Genomic DNA, 27,180 nt, shown 5'->3' with positions numbered 1-27,180 from the left:
TAGAAGATGGATAGAGAAGAAGATAGGTGGAGAGGAGACAGAGATAGTAAGGGTCTTGGCCCGAAACGTCAGCCTTCCTGCTCCTCTGATGCTGCTTGGCCTGCTGTGTTCATCCAGCTCTACACCATGTTATCTCTGGAGAGGAGACAGACAGGTCAAAGAGGTGGGATGGAGCCAGTAAAGGTGAGTGTCGGTGGGGAGTTAGGGAGGAGATAGGTCAGTCCAGGGAGGACGGACAGGTCAAGGGAGCAGGATGAGGTTAGTAGGTAGGAGATGGGGGTGGGGCTTGAGGTGGAAGGAGGGGATAGGTGAGAGGAAGGACAGGTTAGGGAGGCGGGGATGAGCTGGGCTGGTTTTGGGATGCGGTAGGGGGAGGGGAGATTTTGAAGCTTGAGAAGTCCACATTGATACCATTGGGCTGTAGGGTTCCCAAGCGGAATATGAGTTGCTGTTCCTGCATACTTCAGGTGGCATCGTTGTGGCACAGCAGGAGACCCAGGATGGACATGTCGTCTGAGGAATGGGAGGGGGAGTTGAAATGGTTCGCGACTGGGAGGTGCAGTTGTTTAGTGCGAACCGAGCGTAGGTGTTCTGCAAAGTGGTCCCCAAGCCTCCGCTTGGTTTCCCCGATGTAGAGGAGGCCACAACGGGAACAGCGGAAGCAGTATACCACATTAGCAGATGTGCAGGTGAACATCTGCTTGATGTGGAAAGTCTTCTTGGGGCCTGGGATGGGGGTGAGGGGGGAGGTGTGGGGGCAGGTGTAGCACTTCCTGCGGTTGCAGGGAAAAGTGCTGGGGGTGGTGGGGCTGGAGGGGAGTGTGGAGCAGACAAGGGAGTCACGGAGAGAGTGGTCCCTCTGGAAAGCAGATGAGGGTGGGGAGGGAAAAATGTCTTTGGTGGTGGGGTCGGATTGCAGATGGCGGAAGTGTCGGAGGATGATGCGTTGTATCTGGAGGTTGGTGGGGTGGTACGTGAGGACGAGGGGGATTCTGTTTTGGTTGTTATTGCGGGGAAGGGGTGTGAGGGATGAGTTGCGGGAAATGCGGGAGACACGGTCGAGGGCATTCTCGACCACTGTGGGGGCGAAGTTGCGGTCCTTGAAAAACAAGGACATCTGAGATGTACGGGAGTGGAATGCCTCATCCTGGGAGCAGATGCGGCGGAGGCGAAGGAATTGGGAATAGGGGCTGGCATTTTTGCAGGAAGGTGGATGGGAGGAGGTGTATTCTAGGTAGCTGTGGGAGTTGGTGGGCTTGAAATGGATATCGGTTTCTAGGTGGTCAGATGTAGGTCATTTGGTCCTTAGAGCCTGCTCCCTCATTTATTATGGTCATGGCTAATCTTCCATCTCAATGCCCTTTTCCTGCTTTTATCCCCCTGTTCTTTGATCCATTTAGCTCTAAGAATTATATCTAATTTCTTCTTGAAATCATAAGATGTTTTGTCAACATCTGCTTTCTGTGGTAGTGAATTCCACTTCTCCTCATTACAGTATGACATTTACCCTGTATCCTCAGACCATGATCCCTGGTTCTGTCCTCCCCAGTTATCAGGGATGTCTTTACTGCATCTATGCTGGCCAGTTCTGAATTGTATAAGTTTCTGTGAGATCCCTCATTTACTCCAGTGAATACAATCCTAATTGATTCAACTTCTCCTGATACATCATTCCTACCATCTCAGGAATCAGTCTGGTAAACCTTCACTGCACTCCCTCTATAGCAGGAACATCCTTCCTCAGATAGGGAGGCCAAAATTGCTCACAATATTCCAGGTATGGTCTCACCAAGGCCCTGTACAATTGCAACAAGATGTCCCTGCTTCTTTACTCAAATCCTCTTACTATGAAGACCAACATACCATTTGCCTTCTTTACCACCTACATGCTTACTGTCAGTGACTGGTATATGCGGACACCAGGGTCTCAGTGCACTTTGCTCAATTTATAGCCGTTCAGATAATAATTTGCCTTTCTGATTTTGCTACCAAAGTGGATAATATCACATGTATCCACATCATACTGCATCGACCATGCATTTGCCCACTCACTCATCTTATCCACTTTCCACTAAAATATCTCTGTATCCCCCTCACAGTTCACTCTCCCACCCAGCTTTGCGTCATCTGCAAATTTGGAGATGTTACATTTACTTTCCTTCTCTAAATCATTCCTAAATATTGTGAGTAGCTGGGTTCCTATTATTGAACTCTGCAGTACTGCATTGGTCACTGCCTGCCATTTGGAAAAAGACCCATTTATTCCCACTGTTTGTTTTCTGTTTACCAGCCAGTTTTCTATCCATGTCAATACACAAGCTGGAATCTTAAGAGATTTAATTTTGCATACTAATCTCTTACGTGGGATTTTGTTCAAAGCTTTCTGAAAGTCCAAATAAACCACATCCACTGACTTCCTCTGATCAACTCAACTATTTAATTCCTTGAAAAATTCCAGTAGATTTGTCAAGCACGATTTCCTTTTTATAAATCCATGCTGACTCTGTCTGCTCCTGCCATAGTATTCCAACTGCTCTGATATTAAACCTTTTATAATGGACTTTGATATTTTACTCACTACCGATATTGGGTTGACTGATCTTCTCTCTACATCTCTTTTTAAATAGTGGGGTTACATTAGCTACCCTCCGATCTGTGGAAACTGTTCCAGAGTCTAAATAATCTTGGAAAATGACCACCAATGTACGCATCCTTTCGAGGGTCATTTCCTTAAATACTCTGGGATGTAGATTATTAGACTCTGGGGATTTTTCAGCCTTCAATCCTGTCAATTTCCCCAATACTATTGTCCTACTAATTATTAGGATCGGGGTAGCAGATTTAAAACAGATGAGGAGAAAATACTTCCTTCAAAGGGTTGTGAATCTGTGGATTCAGTACCCTAAAGTGTGATGGATGCTGGGACATTGAGTACATTTAAGGAGGATGTAGACATTTTTAATTAGTAATGGATTGAAGCGTTATGCAGAGCAGGCGGGAAAGTGAAGTTGAGACTGAGATGAGATCTGCCATTGATCGTATCAAATGGCAGAATAGGCTTGAGGAGCTGAATTGCTGATTCCTGCTCCTAATTCATATTATATTCCCATAAATTCCGTAATTCTGACTGTAAGGGGCATGCATTTGTTTGCACCAATCTTTCTCTTCACACACCTAAAAAAAAATCAGTTTTTACGTTCCCCACAAGCTTACTCTCCTTTGTTAAATTCTAAAACTGCTCCCATTCCTCAGTTGTTGTTTTTTCTCTGTCCAATTTGTATGCCTGTTCCTTGGATCTATTATCACAAATTTCCCCCATAAACCATAGTTTGACCATAAGCGTTAGGACAAGAATTAGGCCATTTGGCCCATTGAGTCTGTTCTGCTGTTCAATCACAGCTGATACATTTCCCTACCCTATTCTCTTGAATTCTCCCCGTTACCTTTCATCCCCTTACTAAGCAAGAACCTGTCTATCTCTGTCTTAAATACACTCAGTGACTTGGCCTCCACAGCCTTCTGTGGCAGTGAGTTCCGTGGATCCACCAATCTCTGGATGAAGAAGTTCCTGTTCATCTCTGTTCTAAAGGATCATCCCTTTACTCTGAAGCTGTACCCTCGGGTCTTCGTCTCTTCTATTAGTGGAGAACATTATCTCCATGTCCACTCTTTCCAGGCTTCTCAGTATCCTGTAAGTTTCTGTCAGATCCCTCCATATCCTTCTGAACTCCACTGAATACAGACCCTGAGTCTGCATATGACAAGCCATTCATCCCTGGGATCATTCTTGTAAAGTGGACACCCTCCAGGGGCAGCACATTCTTCCTTAGATATGGGGCCCAAAATGGCTCTCAATATTCCAAATGTTGTCTGACCAGAGCTTTATACAGCCTTAGTAGTACATTTCCTGCTCTTATATTCTAGCCGTCTCGAAATGAATGCTGACATTTGCCTTCCTAACTGCCAACTGAACCTGCATAACCATAAGAGACATTTGCAGAGTCCTAAGTTCCTTTGTGCTTCAGATTTTTGAAGCTCTTCCCCATTTAGAAAATATGCCTCTATTCTTCATATTCTGCATGACCTCACACTTTCCCATATTGTGTTCCATCTGACACTTCTTTGCTAACTTGCCTAGCATGTCCAAGTCCTCTGCAGCATCCCCCCCTTAAACATTGCCTGTCCCTCCACCCAGCTTTGTATCATCTACAAACTTAACAACAATGCCCTTAGTTCCTTCCTCCAGATCGTTAATATATAACGTGAATAGTTGTGCTCCCAACGTGGACCCATGCAGAACTCCACTTGTCACTGGCTGCCATCCAAAAAAGGACCCCTTTATCCCCACTGTTTGTCTTCCGTCAATCCTCTATCCGGATCAGTGACATGCCCCTAACACCATGGGCTCTGATATTTTTTTTAGCAGCTGTCTATGCAGCACCTTGTCGAAGGCCTTCTATAAATCCAAATAGACCACATCCACTGGCTCTCCTTTGTCTAACTTGCTTGTTAACTCCTCAAAGAATTTTAACAAATTTGTCAGAATGACCTTCCCTTGATGAAGCTGTGCTGATTCAGCCCTATTTTACCATAGGCTTCCAAGTACATTGCAATCTCACCTTTAGTAATGGACTCTAAACTCTTACCAACAATCGAGGTCAGGCTAACTGGTCTATGATTTCCTGGCTTCTCCCTCCCTCCCTCTTTAAACAGGGGTGTTACACTGTCCATTTTCCAGTCCTCTGGGACCCTCCCTGACTCCAATGATGCTTGAATGATCACCACCAATGCCTGTACAATCTCATCAGATATCTCCATTAGATATCTCCTTCAGAATCTCTGGGGTGTAGTCTATCTGGTCCAGGTGATTTATCCACATAGACCTTTCAGCTGTCCCAGCACCTTTTCCTTAGTGATGGCCAATATACTCATCTCTGTCCCCTGACTCTCTTGAAGTTATGGTATGTTGTTTGTGTCTTCCACCATGAAGACTGATGCAAAGTACCTGTTCAGTTCATCTGCCATTTCTTTTTGCCCATTAGATATCTTTTTAGATATCTATAAAATTCTTGCAATCTTCTTTTATATTATGAGCTAGCTTACTCTCATATTTCATCTTCTACCCCATTATTGCTTTTTGGTTATCCTCTGCTGGTTTAAATGTTTCCCAGTAATCTTCATCACATTGTGTGCTTTTTCTTTCGCTATTGTGCTGTCATTGAGTCCCTGACTTCCCTCAACCATGGTTTCCTTGTCCTCCCCTTGTTATGTGTCTTCTTCCTTGGGATGAATTTCTGCAATGTCTCACAAATTACTTCAAAAAATTCTTGCCATTGCTGCTAGGTTCCCCTTCTAATCAACTGTGGTAGAGGCGGGTACAGTTACAACATTTAAAAGACATTTGGACAGGTACACTGTTAGGAAAGGTTTAGAGGGAGTTGGGCCAATGCAGGAAAATGGGACCAGTTCAGTTTAGGAAACCTGGTCGACATGGACGGATTGGGCTGAGGGATGTGTTTCTATGCTTTATGACTGGACTATATGACTGTATAATGCTGGCCACCTCTTCCCTCATGTCTATCTTGTTACCTTTGCTCAATTGTAATACCGCCACATCTGATTCCAGCAGCTCCCTCTTAAACTGCAGGGTGAATTCTAAAACAAAACAAAATTGCTGGAAAAGCTTGCACTTCTGGCAGCATTTGTGGAGAGAAAACAAAGTTAACATTTCAAGTCCGGTGACCCTTCTTCAGAACTGATTGTAGCTCGGAAACAGTTGATATTTATGCAGAAGATATGGTGGGAGGAGGGAGAGAGAGTAAATGATAGGTGGATATAGAGCCCAAAGAAAGAAAAAACCAGTAGGACAGACAAAGGGGTGGATAAGGGTCAGTCTTGGGGAATGAATAGCTGCTAATGGGAACTATTATTAACTGACAATGGGTAGTGTGTGGTAGCAACAAGTTGATGGAGAAGGCAATGGCCTAGTTGTATTATCATTGGCCTGTTAATCCAGAGACCCAGGTAATGATCCAGGGTCCTGGATTTGATCCAAATGGTGGAATTTGAATTCAATGTAAAAATATGGACCACAAATCCATTGTTGATTGTTGGAAAAACCCATCTGGTTTACGTTGTGTAGGGAAGGCAACTGCCATTTCCACCTGGTCTGGCTTGCATGTGACTAGGCCCACAGCAATGGGAAATTAGGGATGGGCAATAAATACTGGCCTAGTATGAATAAAAAACAAGGCCTGATGGGTGGGGGTTGCGGGAAAGACATGGGGTAGAGTGCTGAAGCCCTAAAATTGTTGGGCTCAATGTTGAGTCCAAGAGGTTGCAGAGTTCCCAAGTGGAAAATGAGGTGCTGTTCTTCCAGCACTGAGCTTTGTTGGAGCACTGCAGCAAATCTGAGGCAGAGATGTTGGCCAGGGAACAGGGTGGTGTGATGAAGTGGCAGAAACTGGAAGCAAGGTCATTTTTGCATTTCCTAGGTGTTCCCCAAAGAAGTTGTCCAGTCTACGTTTTGCCTCCCCAGTGTAGAGCAGACCACATTGTGAGCAGCGAATACAGTAGACTAGATTGAATGAAGTGCCAGGTAATTCGCTGCTTCAGCTGGATGGTGTGTCTGTGGCCTTGGATGGTGAGGGGGGAGGAAATGAACGGGAATGGAGCAATGTGCAGGCTCTTGACAGCAATATACCTTCCCATTTGCTTTTGGGGTTTTGTGTGTGAATTGTTCAAATGCATAGCTCCCTTAATTCATTTATGATCACTTTAAAGCTGTGTTGAAAATTTTCAGATTGCTTGACAGTTTAGAGGGAGAAACCTGTAAGTAAAAATAAACTTGGAAAGAAATGTACTGTTTTTAACTGGAGATCAATTTGGAGGTATTCAAGACAAATCTGAGAATGTGTGTCATTTCCAAATTTCTTTTTTTTTCCCTTTTGGGACGTCTGCTCCTCAGAGTAAGGGGTGCTGAGTTAGGACAGAGATGATGAATTTCTCATCTGAGGGTAGTGAATCAGAAATTCTTTACCATTGAGGTCATTCAGTGTGATCGAGTCTCAGATTGATGGATTTTTAATCAGTAAGGAATCGAGGACTATGGGGAAAAGGCCGGGAAATGAAGATGAGGATTATCAGTTCAGCCATGATCTCACTGAATAGTGGTGCAGACTCAATGGGCTGAATGCCCTACTTCAGCTCCTATGACTTATGGTTGCTTGGGCTGGCAGACCTGACCATCCACAGGCCAGCATCCAGCCTGTGGACCATTCAGTTCTCTTTAATACTTCTGTTATTTTGTCTGCAGCTTTTTGTCATTGAAGAAGGAGGATGTGGTGTTTGCTGATTGGAGAGCATTTTTAAACAAGAGGAACTTGAACAGTTCATCAACTTCGCTAACACCTTTCAGTCCAACCTCAAGGTCACCTGGACCATCTCTGATACCTCTCTCTCCTTCCTGGACCTCTCTGTCTCTATCTCTGGTGACCACCTTGAAACTGATATTTATTTCAACCCACCGACTCCCACAGCTACCCGGACTACACCTCCTCTCACTCCCCTTCCTGCAAGAATGTGATCCCCTACTCCCAATTCCTCCGTCTCCACCGCATCTGAACCCAAGATGGGGCGTTCCACTCCCGTACATCCCAGATGTCCTCTTATTTCAAGGTCCGCAACTTCCTCCCTTCACTGGTCGAAAATGCTCTCGACCGCATCTCTTGCGTTTCCCTCACCTCTGCCCTCACATCCCCTCCCTGCAACAAAAACAAAGATAGAATCCCCCTTGTCCTCACATATCACCCCACTAACCTCCGTATTCAACATATCATTCTTTGCCACTTCCGCCACCTGCAATCTGACCCTACAACCAAAAATATATTTCCCTCCCCACCCCATCTGCCTTCCGTAGGGACCGCTCTCTCCGCGACTCCCTCGTCCACTCCAAACTCCCCACTAGCCCCACCACCCCTGGCACCTTTCCCAGCAACCACAGGAAGTGCTACACCTGCTCCTACACCTCCCACTTCACCTCCATTCAAGGAACCAAAAACGCCTTCCACATCAGACAGACGTTCACCTTCACATGCGCTAATGTGGTCTATAGTATCCGCTGTTCCCGATGTGGCCCCCTCTACATCAGTGAGACCAAGTGGAGGCTTGGAGACCGCTTTGTACAGCACCTGCGCTCTGTTCGCAACAAACAACAACACCTCCCAGTTGCAAACCACTTTAACTCCCCCTCCCACTCCTTGGATGACATGTCCGTCCTGGGCCTCCTCCAGTGTCACAATGACAACATCCAGAAATATTCCGCCTTGGGAGCCTACAACCCAATGGTCTCAATGTGGACTTTACCAGTTTCAAAATCTCCCCATGTCCGGTCTCATCCCCACCTCATTGACCTGACACAACCTGTCCATCTTCTCTCTAACCTATCCGCTCCTCACTGACCAATCCCCACCACTGCCTACCTGCACTCACCTATCACCATCCCACCTACCTTCCCCAGCCCCACTCCTCCTCTCTCTCTTTATTTCAGAGCGCCCTTCCCCCGCCCCCATTTCTGAAGAAGGGTCCTGACCCGAAACGTCAGCTTTCCTGCTCCTCTGATGCTGCCTGATCTGCTATGTTCCTCCAGCTCCGCACTGTGTTATCTCTGACTCCAGCATCGGCAGTTCTTACTATCTCTAATTTAATAATTTTTTTGTTTTAAATTGATAATTTGGCATTTGTTTTCTCAGGGATACTTCATCTAACATTTACTTTGTCATCCTAATTGCCATTTTGCTGTGGTTTAAAGAATGAAAAGAAATGAAAGATAACTCAGTAACACAAGCACAGTGTGATCCCTAAACCTGGAAAAGTTAGCTCCTTAATTTAAGGGACCAACCAAAGGTTAACATGTCTCCTGGAGTGTAGACAATACAGGAAATTGGGAAAGTCATCAGACACCAGCCTGAAATGTTTCAATGAATAAATTGTTTCCCCTAAAAATATTCTTTATTCATAACATCTATAATCAAGATATTACAAAACATTTCAAGTTTTGAAGTTTTTTTTATTCATTCATGGAATGAGAGCATCACTGGCTATGGTAAGCATTCGTTGCCCATCTAGAGGCAGTTAAGAGTCAACCACATTGCTGTGAGTCTGAGGCCAGACCAGATAAAGATGGTAGTTTCCTTCCCTAAAGGACAATAGTGAACCAGGTGGGTTTTTCCCTGACAATTGACAATGATTCATAATCATCATTAGACTCTTAATTCCAGATTTTATTAAATTCACATTCCACCAACTACCATGGCGGGATTCTAACCCAGTCCCCAGACAGTTACCTGAATTAACAGTCCAGTAGTATTACAAGACTTGGAAGAAAATACAAAATATGTTCCACGTGACTCGATTAATATTTACCAAATACACTCCACATCGGGTATACAGCCCGTGGGCAGAAGTTATAGAAGGTATAATTGATACAAAGTTATAGAGTCATACAGCAGGGAAACAGACCTTTTGGTCCAAACAGTCCATGTTGACCATAATCCCAAACTAGTCCCGCCTTCCTGTGCTTGGCCCATATCCCTTCAAACATTTCTTAATCATGTACTTATCTAAGTGTCTTTTAAACGCTATAACTGTACCCACATTCACCACTTCCTCTGGAAGTTCATTCCACATATGAGCCACTCTGTGTTTAGAAAAAAATTGCTCCTTATGACTTTTTTAAATCTTTCTCCTCTCACCTTAAAAAAAGCCTCCTAGTCTTGGAGGCAATGGCCAAGTGGTATTATCACTGGAGTGTTAATCCAGAGACCCGGATAACATTCTGGGACCCAGGTTCGAATCCCACCATGGCAAATGGTGGAATTTGAATTCAATACAATATCTGGAATTAAGAATCTAATGATGTCCATTGCCGAATTTCGGGAAAAACCTGCCTGGTTCACTAATGTCCTTTAAGGAGGAAACTGCCACCCTTACCTGGTCTGGCCTACGTGTGACTCCAGACCCACAGCAATGTGGTTGACTCTGAACTGCCCTCTAGGCAATTAGGGATGGACAATAAATGCTGCCTAGCCAGTGATGTCCTCATCATGTTAATGAATAAAGAAAGACACCTGCCATTCACCTTATCTATACCCCTCATGATTTTATAAACCTCTATAAAGTCACCCCTGAGCATCCTAGTTCTAGTGAAAAAAGTGCCAGTCTATCTAGACTCTCATTATATCTCAAACCCTCTATTCTTTATACATCGTGTTTTACTCTGAGGTGCCTGGATGTATTGTCAATACTCTTGATTAACAATATACTTCCTTTGTAATACACGAAGCCCAAGGGATTGCCCAGTTTCCAGCCCTCAGTCCATAATGACTGAAAGGTCCTTAGGCAGTGATCTTACCCCATTGTGCCTCGGCACCAGCTGCCCCAAGTTTTACCATGTCCCCCAGGGTCCAGTCCTGGATGTTCTGATGTGCCTGTCTGCAACAATCAGTCATGGGCTAGTCTCTGCACTGGAAGACCAGCACTTTTTGGGCAGACCATAGAATGTCTTTCACCGAGTTGATGGTCCTCCAGGCACAGTTGATGTTTATCTTGATGTGTGTACCTGTAAATGTCGTAGATTTGATCCAGTTAGTGACAGACAGCATGCATAGCTTTCAAGATTTGTTTAAGCTGAGACCCACCGTAAAGTGTCATTGGTAAAATAACTCCTCAAATTTCAGCATACCAACAATACCCGTAGTTTAGACAGTAATTGTTAGCAAACAATATTTCCAATTATGCCACAGGTGAAAAGATTCAGGCAGGTGACCTACAGCTTGGCGGGGTGGTGGGTGCTAGGTTCTAGGGAGTGGAGTGGCTAATTGTTCAGGGAGGCAATGCCAGGCTCTGTTGGTCAGTCAAGACTACTAATAGTAGAATGATTAAAATCAAACTCGGACAGCAGAATTGGACTAATGCAGAGACTTTGGAGGAGGGCATGAGGTGGGATGGTGTTACAGAGATAGGGAGGATCGAGGCTGTGGAGGGATTTCAAAACAATGACGATAGGTTCGCAATAAACAACTGCACCTCCCAGTCGCGAAACATTTCAACTCCCACTCCCATTCCTCAGACGACATGTCCATCCTGGGCCTCCTGCAGTGCCACAACAATGCCACCCGAAGGTTGCAGGAACAGCAACTCATATTCCGCTTGGGAACCCTGCAGCCCAATGGTATCAATGTGGATTTCACAAGCTTCAAAATCTCCCCTTCCCCTACCGCATCCCAAAACCAGTCCAGCTCGTCCCCGCCTCCCTAACCTGTTCTTCCTCCCACCTCAAGCCCCACCCCCATCTCCTACCTACTAACCTCATCCCGCCCCCTTGACCTGTCTGTCCTCCCTGGACTGACCTATCCCCTCCCTAACTCCCCACCTACACTCACCTTTACTGGCTCCATCACCGCCTCTTCGACCTGTTCGTTTCCTCTCCTCTGTCCGTCTTCTATCCGCCTCCCCCTCTCTCCCTATTTATTTCAGAACCCCCTCCCCCATTTCCGATGAAGGGTCTAGGCCTGAAATGTCAGCCTTTCTGCTCCTATGATGCTGCTTGGCCTGCTGTGTTCATCCAGCTCTGCACCTTGTTATCACAATAAATTTAAAGTTGAGTATGTGCTCAACTACGAGCCAAAGTTGGGATGGGTAATGGTGTGAGTTGGGACACAAACAAGAGAGTTTTGGATGAAAACTGGGAATCAGAGAATTGTTATTGTGTAGGAGGAGGCTATTTAGTCCATCGTTTCTCTTCTGGCTCTCATGAATGGATGTCATGTCATGCGCAATTCAAATTAATTTAATTCAATCTAATTTAATTCAAATCTAGACGCCTGTAGAAACTTATCCATTGATTTGGTTAAAACAAAACTAAGAACGTGCAGCCCTCCGCTCCAATCCCAACCTCACCATAAAACCCGCGGACAAGGGAGGTGCAGTTGTAGTATGGCGCACTGACCTCTACATCGCCGAGGCCGGACGCCAACTCTCCGACACCTCCTCCTACCGCCCCCTTGATCATGACCCCACCCCTGAGCACCAAACCATCATCTCGCAAACCATCCACAACCTCATCACCTCAGGTGACCTCCCACCCACGGCCTCCAACCTCATCGTTCCCCAACCTCGCACTGCCCGCTTCTATCTCCTTCCCAAAATCCACAAACCTGAATGCCCTGGTCGACCCATTGTCTCCGCCTGCTCCTGCCCCACCGAACTGATCTCCAACTATCTCGACTCCATTTTCTCCCCCTTGGTCCAGGAACTCCCTACCTATGTCCGTGACACCACCCATGCCCTCCACCTCCTCCAGAACTTCCAATTCCCCGGTCCCCAACACCTCATCTTTACCATGGACGTCCAGTCCCTCTACACCTGCATTCCCCATGCAGATGGCCTTAAGGCCCTCCGCTTCTTCCTGTCCTGCAGGCCCGACCAGTCCCCCTCCACTGACACCCTCATCTGCTTAGCCGAACTCGTCCTCACACTCAACAACTTCTCTTTCAATTCCTCCCACTTCCTACAGACAAAGGGGGTAGCCATGGGTACCCGCATGGGCCCAAGCTACGCCTGCCTCTTTGTAGGTTACGTGGAACAATCCCTCTTCCGTACCTACACCGGCCCTAAACCCCACCTCTTCCTCCGTTACATTGATGACTGTATCGGCGCCGCCTCGTGCTCCCACGAGGAGCTCGAACAGTTCATACACTTCACTAACACCTTCCACCCCAACCTTAAATTTACCTGGACCATCTCTAACACCTCTCTCCCCTGCCTGGACCTCTCTGTCTCCATATCGGGCAACCACCTCGAAACCGATATTCATTTCAAGCCCACCGACTCCCACAGCTACCTAGAATACTCCTCCTCCCACCCACCTTCCTGCAAAAATGCTATCCCCTATTCCCAATTCCTTCGCCTCCGCCGCATCTGCTCCCAGGATGAGGCATTCCACTCCCGTACATCTCAGTTGTCCTCGTTTTTCAAGGACCGTAACTTCCCCTCCTCGGTGGTCGAGAACGCCCTCAACCGTGTCTCCCACATCTCCCGCACCTCATCCCTCACACCCCGTCCACGCAATAAAAACCAAAAAAGAATCCCCCTCGTCCTCACGTACCACCCCACCAACCTCCGGATCCAACGCATCATCCTCCGACACTTCCGCCATCTGCAATCCGACCCCACCACCAAAGACATCTTTCCCTCCCCACTTTTATCTGCTTTCCGGAGGGACAACTCTCTCCGTGACTCCCTTGTCCGCTCCACACTCCCCTCCAGCTCCACCACACCCGGCACTTTTCCCTGCAACCGCAGGAAGTGCCACACCTGCCCCCATACCTCCTCCCTGACCCCCATCCCAGGCCCCAAGAAGACTTTCCACATCAAGCAGATGTTCACCTGCACATCTGCCAATGTGGTATACTGCATCCGCTGTACCCGGTGTGGCTTCCTCTACATCGGGGAAACCAAGCAGAGACTCGGGGACCGCTTTGCAGAACACCTACGCTCTGTTCGCAACAAACAACTGCACCTCCCAGTCGCGAACCATTTCAACTCCCCCTCCCATTCCTCAGACGACATGTCCATCCTGGGCCTCCTGCAGTGCCACAACGATGCCACCCGAAGGTTGCAGGAACAGCAACTCACATTCCGCTTGGGAACCCTGCAGCCCAATGGTATCAATGTGGATTTCACAAGTTTCAAAATCTCCCCTCCCCCCACCGCATCCCAAAACCAGTCCAACTCGTCCCTGCCTCCCTAACCTGTTCTTCCTCCCACCTCAAGCCGCACCTCCATCTCCTACCGACCAACCTCATCCCGCCCCCTTGACCTGTCCGTCCTCCCTGGACTGACCTATCCCCTTCCTAACTCCCTACCTACCTACACTCGCCTTTCCTGGCCCCATCCCCGCCTCTTCGACCTGTTTGTTTCCTCTCCTCTATCCTTCTTCTATCCGCCTCCCACTCTCTCCCTATTTATTTCAAAACCCCCTCCCCCTCCCCCTTTTCAGATGAAGGGTCTAGGCCCGAAACGTCAGCCTCTCTGCTCCTGTGATGCTGCTTGGCCTGCTGTGTTCATCCAGCCCTGCACCTTGTTGTCTTTAATGAAAAATAAAAGTCAGGTTTCGTAACCGGCAGCTGATTGGTTAAGGTTTGGCCTGGCCCTCGGGGATTGGCTGGAGTTTTAAGCGGGCTTTTTGAGGCGGGAATCATTGATTGTCTCTCTGTCTCTTTCTCCCGGATTCACTGCGCGCGCCTTCAGCTCCCGGAGAATCACCTCATAACCGTCAGCTCTTGGAGAATTTCCCCCCTCCGTAACCGTCAGCTCCCGGAGAATCCACCCCCCCCCCCCCGTAACCGTCAGCTCCCGGAGAATCACCTCATAACCGTCAGCTCCCGGAGAGAATTCCCCCCGTAACCGTCAGCTCCCGGAGAACCACCCCCCCCAACCATAACCGTCAACTCCACCCGGAGTCTCTCACAATATCTGTCTCTCTCTCCCCGGGATCATGCCGTGCTCTGAAGCCTCCAACCCCGCGGTATCTCCGGCCAAGCGGCCCCGGGTGGACGGGATCTTGCGGCCCCAGGAGGACGGGATCCTGCGGCTCCGTTTCGCGCGGCTCAGCGAGAATGCGCGGCCCCCGAGCCGGGGCTCGAAGCGAGCGGCCGGATTCGATCTTTACAGGTAAGCGGCCCCGACTCCCCCGTAAATCCCTTCCCCCCCCTAAAGCCCCCCCCCCCCCCCCCCCCCAATGTAAATCCTTCTGTTCCTCTTTACCCTCCCCCCAACTGTTTCTCTCTTATCAGAACCAACCCTAACCCCCAGCCCCCAGTGATGGGAATGTGATTACTGTTGAAGTGACCTGATACCTCTTGAATTCATTCACAGTGCTTACGATTATGTGATCCCTGCTCGGGATAAAGCTATTGTGAAGACTGATATACAGATTGCAGTTCCTCCTGGATTCTATGGCAGAGTGGGTAAGTGGTTGATCATTGCTGATCTGTACTGTAGCTGTTTGTCTGAAGTTCTATACAGCAGCTTTGTAAGCAGTTAAAGGCTTAAATTATCTTGGGTGACTATTACACTAGTCACAATCACCGTGACAACTGATTTATTTTGGAGGGAAAGGTATATGGTTAGAAGTGCCTTGATAATTTGAAAGGTGTCTGGACGTAGACCTCAAATCCCATTACTTTGGGGCTCTGGATGAAATGCTAGTTGGCTTGCTCTGATGCTTTCCTGATCAGCTCATTCTTTGGCAGTTGAATTTTACTGATTTCGTAGATCCTAGCCCAGCCATACTTTGGAGTGTGAGCTCCAAATATGACCCAAGCATTCAGGTGAAGCCAAGGCTGCTTTGCTGCATCAGTCCAATCAAGTGTATCAGCAACATCAAAATCTTTGTCTTTAGGGGAAGCCTTAGCCATACTTCATCTTTTGTGTGTTGCAATTTCTGAAAAGCTTCTCCAGTTTGTTCCAGCATAATTCTTAAATTTGATATGAGCCAACTGTCTGGTGTCTTTTTTTTTCAGAAAATGAAAGGTACAAATGAAATAGCTCTCCTTTTCAAACAGTGACTATATATAGACATGCAAAAAAGTGAAGAGCAAGGAAATGTGCAAACAGAGGCTGAACGGTTCTCCAGAGCTTTACAGGAAGATAGGCATAGGCTGTTGAGCAGAACAACATTGGAGGAATTCGGTAATTTGACTGGGAGTGTGAGTTACAGGGTGTGTTTGTGTCTTAGTGTATCATAAAGTTCTCATTGTGGTTATCTTATCGCTTTCCGGATCCTTATTTATGCAGAGATTCAGGAGTTGTATAAAACAAGGTAGTTCTAAAGATAATACTGGAGAATGGTGCAGACTAGGAGGGAGTAAAAGAATCCATTAGGTCATTGTCCTTGATACGGGGGAGTTTTGTCTTGTTAGCTACACGTTTTGACATTTCTTGAAGTTAAATCTTTTTAGTGTACTTTATGAATAATTATTTCACCATTTTTATTACAAAGCATGACAAATATTTGGTTGTATCGCATTTGTGTTAAAAGAATTGTTTATTAAATTTAGAAATATTAATTCTTTTTATTATAATTCCTTTACAGCTCCAAGATCTGGTTTGGCGGCAAAGCACTTCATTGATGTTGGAGGTAATGTATTTGTTGGAACAAGTTGAAGCACAGTCTGCTCGTGTGTAAGAATGATGCTTTCCAGCCTCTTTTGAGCAGATACAGATAAATATAGCCTGAGGAATGAATGGGGCATGGGAGAGCCTGACTTTGGGATCTTCAAAGTGGGTGATACTGGAGAATGGTGCTGTCTATTTTGGAAATTTTGGACTTTTCTGTAACTGCAAATGTGCATGCACCCATAAAACCATGGGTTATAGGAGTAGAATTAGGCCATTTAGCCAGAGTCTGCTCCACCATTCGATCATGACTGTTATGTTTCTCAATCCCATTCTCCTGCCTTCTCCCTGTAATCTTTGATATACTTACCAATCCAGAACCTATCTATCTCAAATGCACTCAATGACGGCCCTCTGTGGCAGCGTTCCACAGATTAAGTACCCTCTGGCTGAAGAACTTCCTCCTCAAGCATAGTGGTGAATGAAGGGCCAAAGGGCAGAGAGTTGGGGAATTAGAGAACACTGTCCTATTCACCACAGGGAGGAGTGTCTTCAAAGAATGGAAACTGGTTCTCGGACGAATGTGACCACTAGACCTCTAATCATTGATGGCCTTGTATTGTCATTTCCAAGTACATTATGAACTTCCAGTCAACACTTTCTTAAAAGGGGACATAAAACCTGGAAAGCAGTCTGCCTGATGGTCCCTAACTGATTTTGTGGATTGAAATCACTTGCCTATCTCTGGGAACAAAAGGAACATTCCAGACTGATGTAAATCAATGCCCTTTCTTGAAGCAATCTAAAGTTATTTTTGAATAACCCATTAAAACTGAATGTAAGACGATGATTGTGGTGGGATAGTGACTCCGTTGTTAGCACTCCTGCCTCATAGCGTCAGAGACCTGGGTTTGATTCCAGACTCGGGTGACCATCTACGTGGAGTTTCCACTTTCTCCCTCTGTCTCCATGGGTTTCTGCCAGGTGGGTCTCAATGGGATGCTCTTCAGTGAGTCCACAATGACTCTATGGGCCAAATGGCCTGCTTCCATGCTGTAGGAATTCTATGAGCTCAGTTCTAGAGGGTTGTTGCTTCACTCTGAATCCTACTGAAATGAATAATCTCTCACTTTCATATTGTATTCCATCTGTCAATTCTTGGTCCATGTGCCGAAGTCCTGCAACTTGCCCGCTTCTTCAACACTACTTGTCCTTCCACCTATCTTTGTGTCATCTGCAAACTTAGCAACAATGCCCTTAGTTCCTTTGTCCAGATGGTTAATGTATAACATGAAGTTGTGGTCCTAACACTGACCCATGGTAGCTATTGCAGAAAATATATGGAGGCATGGGATTGAGGGTGATTTAGCGGTTTGGATCAGAAATTGGCTAGCTGTAAGAAGACAGAGGGTGGTGGTTGATGGGAAATGTTCATCCTGGAGTTCAGTTAGTAGTGGTGTACCTCAAGGATCTGTTTTGGGGCCACTGCTGTTTTTCATTTTTATAAATGACCTGGATGAGGGCGTAGAAGGATGGGTTAGTAAATTTGCGGATGACACCAAAGTCAGTGGAGTTGGGGATAGTGCGGAAGGATGTTGCAGGTTACAGAGGGACATAGATAAGCTGCAGAGCTGGGCTGAGAGATGGCAAATGGAGTTTAATGCGGAAAAGTGTGAGGTGATTCACTTTGGAAGGAGTAACAGGAATACAGAGTACTGCGCTAATGGTAAGATTCTTGGTAGTGTGGATGAGCAGAGAGATCTCAGTGTCCATGTGCATAGATCACTGAAAGTTGCCACCCAGGTTGATAGCGTTGTTAAGAAGGCGTACAGTATGTTAGGTTTTATTGGTAGAGGGATTGAGTTTCGGAGCCATGAGGTCATGTTGCAGCTGTACAAAACTCTGGTGCGGCTGCACATGGAGTATTGCGTACAGTTCTGGTCACCGCATTATAGGAAGGATGTGGAAGCATTGGAAAGGATGCAGAGGAGATTTACCAGGATATTGCCTGGTATGGAGGGAAGGTCTTATGAGGAAAGGCTGAGGGACTTGAGGCTGTTTTTGTTAGAGAGAAGAAGATTAAGAGGTGACTTGATAGAGACATACAAGATGATCAGAGGATTAGATAGGGTGGACAGTGGGAGCCTTTTTCCTCGGATGGTGATGGCTAGCACGAGGGGACATAGCTTTAAATTGAGGGGTGATAGATATAGGACAGGTGTCAGAGGTAGGTTCTTTACTCAGAGTAGTAAGGGCGTGGAATGCCCTACCTGCAAAAGTAGTAGACTCGCCCACTTTAAGGGCATTTAAATGGTCATTGGATAAACATATGGATGATAATGGAATAGTTTAGGTTAGATGGGCTTCAGATTGGATTCACAGGTCGGCGCAACATCGAGGGCCGAAGGGCCTGTACTGCGCTGTAATGTTCTATGTTCTGCTAGTCACTGGCTACCATCCTGAAACCCCTGGCTGCCTTCTGCCAGTCCTCTGTCCATACCAGTACCTTGTCCCAAACAACATGGTCTCTTGTTTTGTTTAGCAGTCTCCTGTGCAGCACTTTGTCAAACACCTTTTCAAAATCCAAATAAATCATGTTCATTGTCTTTTGTCTAACTTGCTCATTACCACCTCAAAGAATTTTAATAGATTTGTCACGCATGATCTCCCTTTGACAGACCATGCTGACATAGCCTATTTTACCATGCACCTCCATGTACTCCGTGATTTCCTCTTTAATGAACTCTTAAAATCTTGTTAATAACCGAGGTCAGGCTAACTGGCCACTATTTTTGTTTTCTGCCTCCCTCTCTTCCTAAATGGGAGTTAAATCAGCCATTTTCTAGTCCTCTGGGACCCTCTCTGACTCAGTGATTCCTTAAATATCACTACTGATGTTTCCACAATCTCCTCAGCTACTTCCTTCAGATCCCTGGGGTGCAATCCATCTGGTCCAGATTATTTATCCACCATCTGACCCTTCAGCTGATGCAAAGTACCTTTTTACTTCCTCATCTCCTCCTCTTCTCCCTTCCTATCCCGCATTGCGGAACCTAAACTAAGTGTCAATGAGCAGGTTATGTGCAAATTGCAGCCACTCAACTTTGCTACCCATGCTGTATACCCATTACTAGCTAATTAATACCATACTCCGCACAACCACTGTTATTTAGTGCGAAACAATATCCCCACTGCACCTGCGATGCTGCTTGGCCTGCTGTGTTCATCCAGCTCTGCACCTTGTTGTCTCGGATTCTCCAGCATCTGCAGTTCCTACTACCTCCCCACTGCACCTTGCAGTTTCTTAGTTCCATCCAACCAAATTCCACACATTGCTTTTCTGATTTGATTACTGATCTCATCCCTTTATTATCAGTCAAACTCTTTCCTTTCCCCCTTGTCTGATCTTCCTAAATGTCAAATATCTTTGAATATCCAGTTCCCAGGCTTGGTCACCATGCAGTCAAGTTTCTGTATTGCCAATTAGATCCTATGCATTTACCTCTATTTGTGCTTTTCAATCATGTGTCTCGTGAATGTACATATATTCAAGTTGACTGCCTTAAATTTTGTCTTTCTGACATTATTCAGCATTCAATACATACTGGATCCTCAGTTTTGTTTCTCCTGTCTTCTAGTCTCCCTAAGCAGCTGTTCTACCTCCTGTTAAATTTTATTTCCAATTTGCATTAACCCCTCAGGTTCTCACCTCCTGACAAGCCAATCCAAGATGGCAGCTGAGTAGGAGTGCAACACACAGGTTGCTGCCTGGACCCCTGCTCTGTCCAATTTTACTTTTTTTTTTTGCTTTTGCATTTTTTTAAACTTTTCTATCTTTGACTATTCTATTTACCTTGCGTGAGTCTGTACAGTGTGGAGAAATTGAACAGCATGAACAGGGTCAGCTGACGTCAAAATCGTGGAAAGCAGCGAAAGGCGGCTGGCAGGGAGAGTGGGGCTCAGTGCATACCTGGCTATCGGATGCTGGGAGCAGATACTGCTGGGTGTGTTCTGGAAGCAGCAAGTGAAGATTGGCAGCAACAGCAATGGTGTTGTGGCTCCATTGGGTCTGGAGTGTGGACTTTGTCATTCAGAGTCGGGTCCAATGTGGGAAGAGCAAACGTTGATGAGCACTCAAGTCTGTTGAATTTTTAACTTCTTTTCTCTATTTTTCGAGTTTATATTAAAAAGGACTTTAATGTTAATTATTACCTTTTTTATTTTTCTACTTGTACAGTGATGGTGTGTAATGCTTAACCTTTTTAACTTAGATACAAAGTCATAAAAAAGGGAAAGTTTTTGTGCTTGGTTATCTTTGTACCTAAGATGGCGCTGTATGTGGCGACATTGTACACTTTTCAGTATATTCCTGTACTTTTGTACTTGAGGACATGTGACAATAAAATCTAAATCTAAACTAGTTTAAACTCCAATGGCAGTAGCAAATCTCCCTGCAAGGATTTTAAGCCCAGTCCTGTTGAGATGTAACCTATCCAAGTTGTACAGGTCCCACCCGCACCCCGAGAACCAGTCCCAATGCCTCAGAAACCTCGTAGCCTACCGCTATACCTATTCTAGCTATGTGTTCAATCAATCAATCAAATTGCTTGTTTTTGTCCAAATGTAGCATTGGGAGTAATCCAGAGAATGCTGCTCGTGCTGTCCTGCTTTTTAGTTTCCTTTGTAACTCCTCGAAATCTGGTTTCTGAACCTCATCCCTGTTCCTACCTATGTCATTGGTTCCAATGTAGACCATGACTTCTGAAGGATGCCTTGCAGTCCCTCTGACATCCTTGTCACTGACACCAAGGAGGTGCATGCCATTGTGGAATCATGTGTAATGCCACAGTAATGTGTGTTTTATTCCCTGACTGGAATTTTCCAAAGAGGCTGGTTCTGTAGTTGAGAATAAGAGTGGAAAGCTGTCACGGAAAAGTCGGTGTGGATCATGATGGACCGGGTGGCTTGAATATACTCGAAGCAATTTGCCAAAGATGGGATTGAAATTCTTGAGCAGTCAAGCAACAAGGACATTCTTCAGGACTAACCGTTCGAATTTGAGGTCATACAAGTAATTGAAAACGGTTAGGGCATCAAGCATAGGTTGCTCGAGGAGGGGACAGCAAGGGCACAGATCATCAAGGAGGTTGTCCGGGAAGATTGTGGAACAACGAAGAGGTCAGAATGTCGATATTGGTGAACTAATGCAAATGCAATGGTTCACAGTCTTGAAATAGAAGGTATGTAAAGGGAAACTAATATTTCCACACATTTATAGTGACCTGGAAGCGTTTGTGTTCACTGCAAGCAATGGTGCCATAGTTATGATTCCTTGTCAAAAAAATACAAATTTTTTTTTGGGTCTTTGAGCACTCATCTCCCTGAAGGAGGAAACTGAAGTAGAGAGGGCTGATGAGATGTCAGGAGCTATTGGGGTCCAGACAGCTGAACACAACCACTGGACAAATGTAGGGTGATTGGCAAAAGAACTGGAGTAACGCTTAGTCACTCATCGGCAAAAAAATCTCAAATGTTCTGTCTAATTGATCAATGCAAACAGATTCTGTAACTTGTAAAAGAAACTGGCTGAATACTTTGAAGTATAAAAATCTGCAAAACTGAAGAAAGAGTAGGGGGATTAGTTCGAATTAGACAGCTTTCAAACATCTGAATGATGTTCATGTGCTAGACTATTCTCATGCTAAGCTATGTTTTTTGTGTTATTTTGCAGTAACCCTGTCACCAGCTTCTTCCTAGTATAAAATGTGACTGATTCCACCAGATGATGGAGCTACAGTGCTTTAGAGTTGCATTTTCTCCTTCAAATTACAATGTTGGTTTGGAATGTGCAATTTCCTGCCAACAGTTAAGACTTAAGCACATTGTTCCTTTATCGCTGGGTCAAAATCCTGGAACTCTAATGAACAGAATCGTGCAAACATTTAGATACAGACTGGTCATTCAAGTAAACGGTCTGCCAGCAAAAAGGCCAACTTGGAATGGTTGATATTAATAGCAGTGTCCATACCCTGAGATTTTTATTAAAATTTAACCTATTTTTCCAATCAACCTGTTCAGAGATGTTATTACACACCTCTGGAGCAAGTGAGATTTGAACCCAGGCCTCTCTGGTCCAGGGACACTATCTCTGCAACACAACATTTGAGATTATTTTGAATCTTGAGGTGTACACCAGCCACCCGAGTGATGAGAGAATTATTCAATACAATTAATTTGTATCCCCTAATTAGTAGAACAATTAAGTAAAATTCACAAACAGGAGGTTTAGGTTGTGGCTGACCTCTATCAGATCTCTATTTTCTTGCCTTGTTTCTTTAACCCCTGATGACCCTTGCCTAACAAAAATCCATCAACCTGAGTTTTGAAAATTTTATTTGGTGCCCAGCCTCCTCATCATTGAGGGTATTCTAGACTTCTATTTTGTTTTATTTGTGAAGAAACTTCCTTGCATCATTTTAACATGGTTTAACTGTAAAGGGCTTGCCCAAAGAGAAAATAGCCTCTGTGATGGAGAAGCTTCTAGAAACTATTAGAGACATAGTTAATAGCCACAGTCAAATGTGGGTTAATTAACAAAAACTGACATAAATTTCTTAAGGAAAAATGTTTAATTTGAAGCTTTTTGAAGAGGTGACAGAAGACTGAATCAGGATAATGCTATTGATGCAATAATGGACTTTGAAAACAGATTAGTAAACAAAGTTTGAGCTCATGAAGTTAAAAAAAGACAGAAGCAACATGGGTATGGAATTGGCTAAGTGATAGGAAACAGCAATGATAAATGAATGATTTTTGGGCTAGAGGAACACTTTTTTTTATTAGAGATCCCCAGAGATTTGGTGTGAGAGCTGTTGTTCTTGCTGATGTATGTCAGTGACTTGGATCATGGTTAACGGGGCATGATTTCAAAATTTGTGCATGGCATAAAACTTGGGAGCATTGTAAACTGAAGAGGGTAGTGTAGAATGTCAAGAAGAGGCACTTTAGTGGAATGTGCAGATAGCTGGAAGATGAAGTTTGAAGGGGAGGAATCTGAGATAGGAAAGACATGCTAAGACAATTTAAAATGCACCTATTTAAAGCTGGTACAGGAGCAGAGAAATCTGGGTGTATTTGTGGATAAGCCATTAAAAGCAACAAGAAAGATTGAGAGTGTGTTCTGTAAACATCATAGTAGCTTTGTCTTTATTACTACGGGCGTAAAGTACATAAGCAAGGTTATGTTGAATTTGTAGAAGACACTAATTCGGTCTTTGCGGAAATGTTGCATCTAGCCATAACTCTCCACCTCTGGCATTTGGGAGGGTGCAGAAAAGATTTATGATAATGACTCCAGGAATGAAGAACCTCAGTTATGAAGATAGATTGGAGAATTTAGGACTGTTTGTTTTGTTGGAAGAGAATGCTGAAAGAAGATCTGGCATTTAAAATTGAGAGGGGTCTGGATAGAGTAAAAATGGGCAAATTGTGCCCACTCATGAAAGGATTGAGAGCAAGAAGGCACAGATTTAAAGTGATTGGGAAAAGATACAAAAGCAATGAGGAAAAACTTTCTCATCGAGAGAGTGGTTAGCATCCGGAATGGACTTTCCTTGAGTGTATGGTGAAGCAGGTTCAATCAAGACATCCACAAGGGAATTGGACTTGTAAGTTAAAAGGAGCAATGTGCATGCTTATAGGGGAGAAGACAAAAGATTGACACTAGGTGAAATGCTCATTTGGAGAGCCATGCATATATTGATAGGCTGACTGGCCTCCTACACTGTATTCATTGCTTTTACTGCCCATTAATCTTCCATATTCAAGGAAATGTAAGCCAAATATGTGTAATTTCTGGAAATACTAGTAAACTGGGTCTGTTTTCTTGATAGATTGGGGGAAGGGGAAAAGTGCAACAAAACCTGGCTGTCTTCATACATCAGTTCCTGAAAGTAAGCATGCAGGTGAAGGAGGCAAATGGTATGTTTGCCTTTGTATCGATGGCATTTGAGTACAGGAGCAGGGATGTTCTGCAACTGTACATGGCCATGATGAGACTATACCTCTGGAGTATTGTGCATGGTTTTGGCCTCCTCTATTTGAGGACGGTCTGAATTGTCTACTCCACCTCCATTGTATGCTTTGCAGAGCTAATTGAAGTACATAAATTGCTTAAGTAGGTTTACAAAGTGGATATTGATGGGACTCTCTTCCTGGCCATAGCATCCAGAACAAGTCTTGGGCTAGGGGTTCAATCACTGCTGAATCCCTGAACATCTCAAATTTGACCAAATGCTTATTTTTATATGAAAGGTGTACCTTCAAAGTATTTAAAGAATGCAAGAAATTGTCTCCTATGTATATGAATGATCTTGCCTAGTGATCCCCACTTATAGCCTTTTTGTGTTTAAGGATCTTTATTAAAATAAAAAATTATTCCCTTTTTTTCTCAGCTGGTGTTATTGATGAGGATTACAGAGGAAATGTTGGTGTAGTTCTCTTCAACTTTGGAAACGAAGACTTTGAAGGTAAGTTTCACTCATTTCTGTTACCATGTAGAGAATGGCATACTTTATGAAGACTTTGGAAGCTCCTCTGTCATTTCTCCATGCAAAAAAATTGTGAACATAATATTGAAGTGCAGAACTGCAGGGGGCAATGCATTTATTCTGTGACCACTAATGGGGAGTTTCTTTGAGACAGATTTTTAATACTTGCATGAAATATGCTGCCAGATTATTTGATAAGGTTGGTATGGAAAACATTTGGGAAATGTAAAAGAAATTCTTCAAAATGTAATTAGGTATTTATTCTCACACTTGTTATTTCATTTTATCTTGCCCTATCAGAGTGCTGTCCATGTTTCAGATTTCTCTAACCCATGCAATATCGTTAACAATTAACATGATTGTTCTGAATCGTGACTCTCTGCAATTATCGGTTATGTAAATATATCTTAAGATGTGCAAAATTCCATTTGTCAAAATCCACAATGTAGTGAAACAAATAACAGATGAGATTCTGGCAGTTATTTTGAGAGCTGCCAGACTATTGTACTCTTGAGTTGTATTAAGCCATCAACTAATGACCATTTCCACCTGTTTTTAAAAACATGATTTGTTCCAGAGGGCCCAGTTGAATTATTTTTGGCAGTGCCTGGGATTAAATTGGAGATGTTTTCATCAACTGGCCATCAAGTATGAGTTATGGGGTGTGGGGTATTGGTGGCATGGGGTGAAATTGCTCTTGGAATCTGGATAGCTTTTTAGATTCTCCACATTTAGGCCTTGGGTGACAATCAGACAACACTCCTCAGCCAAGTTGCTTGTCAAATTTAAATTGCTGATACATGACGAATGGCTTCTTGGTACCAAAGGACTGTTGGCATTGCAAATTGATCTGGTGTGAGTCATTGCGTTTTTAAGAGGGGATTTGTGTTGAATGTCTTGCTAAGCGATGCTTGGAATAGATTTATCCAGTTGCGTTGAATATTACCAGAAACTAAACAGATTGAGCTGCATTGTATATTTCATAGTCTAGCTACCACTCTTTAGATATCAATACTCTCTTTTGTTTGTTGTGAAGTAATAAAGTAGCAGTAATGGAATGAATATTCTTTGAGTCAGTGACAATAACCCACTATCAAACTTTGGCATTAAATAATGTATTAACTTAAAGGAAAATATGTGGTAAATATTTTTGGCGGTGGAAATAATTTCTAATTGGACTGCTGCTCTTTTCTTAAAAGAACTTTTGAAGAGGTGGATTTTTTTAAACTTTTTGCCCCCTGCAATAAACTTCCAGGTTTCAATGCATGAGGACTGTTAATGGTAATTATGTTTTCTAATAAACTGGGGACAGCTTTGTAGTTTGTTTGCTCACTGTGGTATCTGTTCATTTTTAATCTGCAGGTAAGCATTCTAAGACATCAGACAATGTTCAGATGGATTTGAACCACATATTGTGTTAAGTGGAAGGGAATGCAGGCTAACTAAATAGCTAGGACTACTTTTATTGAATTATTTTGGGGAAAAATACTAATCATTTAACTTTTTTTCTTTTGAATTTATATTTTGGTAGTTAAAAAGGGCGACAGAATAGCTCAACTGATTTGTGAACGCATCTGCTATCCAGAACTTGAGGAGTTGAAGGTGACTTAATATATTAAACAAGCATTTCCTATTGTGGTTTCATTTTTTGGCTAAAATTTAACCTTTTTTTCCCACCCTTTTTGTCTTTTTGCAGAGCCTGGATGAAACTGAGCGCGGTGCAGGTGGTTTTGGCTCTACTGGTACAAACTGAACGTGATGTTCTGCCAAACCATTTCAGACACTGCCTAATGTCTCTTCGGAGAATGTTACAAGCTGTGGATTCTTCAGGAAACAGCAAATTGAGAAGTGTATAGTGAGCTTCTTTCATGCTTTGTGGGTAATTTCAAGATCCTGATCTCGATAGTGACTGTAAGACTACTATTCTAGTTATGGACTCTAACAGTAAGTCAACTGCACGAATCATTAGGTGTATTTCATTTTTTATAACAATAAACCTTTTTGACATTATTTATGGATGTGCTTGGTATGTAAGGCAATACTTTTTAGTTCAATGATAGTAGGGTAGGAAAATTAGCTTGAATTTATTCTCATTACTTTGCTATGTAGCAAAGAGAGGGTTTATTCACATCTGAAGCAAGAAATCTTGTAATAAGATAATTAAATCAATTTGATCATAAATCACTGCACGTACTGCTACATTTTCAAAGTGCACATCCTATTACTATGTTGTATGATTAAATGTCAGCTTGAAGGTGACAAGCCAATATCATATGAACAACAGTAGTTTGTTCACAAGACTGTGCTTGCTGACCTGATCCAAATGAGCTTTTGATCTGTGTTCAATGATGTTTATTCAGAAAATGATGTTATGTTTTATTATCCTTTTTGACAAATTAAAGATCTGCTTCTAATACATCTGTAAATTTGGCAACCCTTGTAACAAAATCTT

At 44.1% G+C, this 27,180-nt stretch overlaps 1 protein-coding gene across 1 annotated transcript in view; it reads left to right on the top strand.

The window, feature by feature from the left end:
* LOC109912825 (deoxyuridine 5'-triphosphate nucleotidohydrolase, mitochondrial) overlaps positions 1 to 26,738 on the top strand; it is a 27,609-nt gene extending 871 nt beyond the window's left edge. The window contains exons 2-7 of the mRNA XM_020512266.2: positions 14,574 to 14,733; positions 14,938 to 15,029; positions 16,157 to 16,201; positions 24,633 to 24,707; positions 26,260 to 26,330; positions 26,425 to 26,738. Coding sequence (XP_020367855.2) covers positions 14,574 to 14,733; positions 14,938 to 15,029; positions 16,157 to 16,201; positions 24,633 to 24,707; positions 26,260 to 26,330; positions 26,425 to 26,481 — 500 coding nt within the window. The 3' untranslated portion in view covers positions 26,482 to 26,738. The remainder of the gene's footprint in view (positions 1 to 14,573; positions 14,734 to 14,937; positions 15,030 to 16,156; positions 16,202 to 24,632; positions 24,708 to 26,259; positions 26,331 to 26,424) is intronic.
* Positions 26,739 to 27,180: the final 442 nt, after the last annotated feature.

Source organism: Rhincodon typus, chromosome 36 (genome assembly GCF_021869965.1).
Source record: "Rhincodon typus isolate 14 chromosome 36, sRhiTyp1.1, whole genome shotgun sequence".
Lineage (NCBI taxonomy): Eukaryota > Metazoa > Chordata > Chondrichthyes > Orectolobiformes > Rhincodontidae > Rhincodon > Rhincodon typus.
Note: the sequence above shows the minus strand (reverse complement) of the source record. Positions and strands in the feature narration are given on the sequence as shown.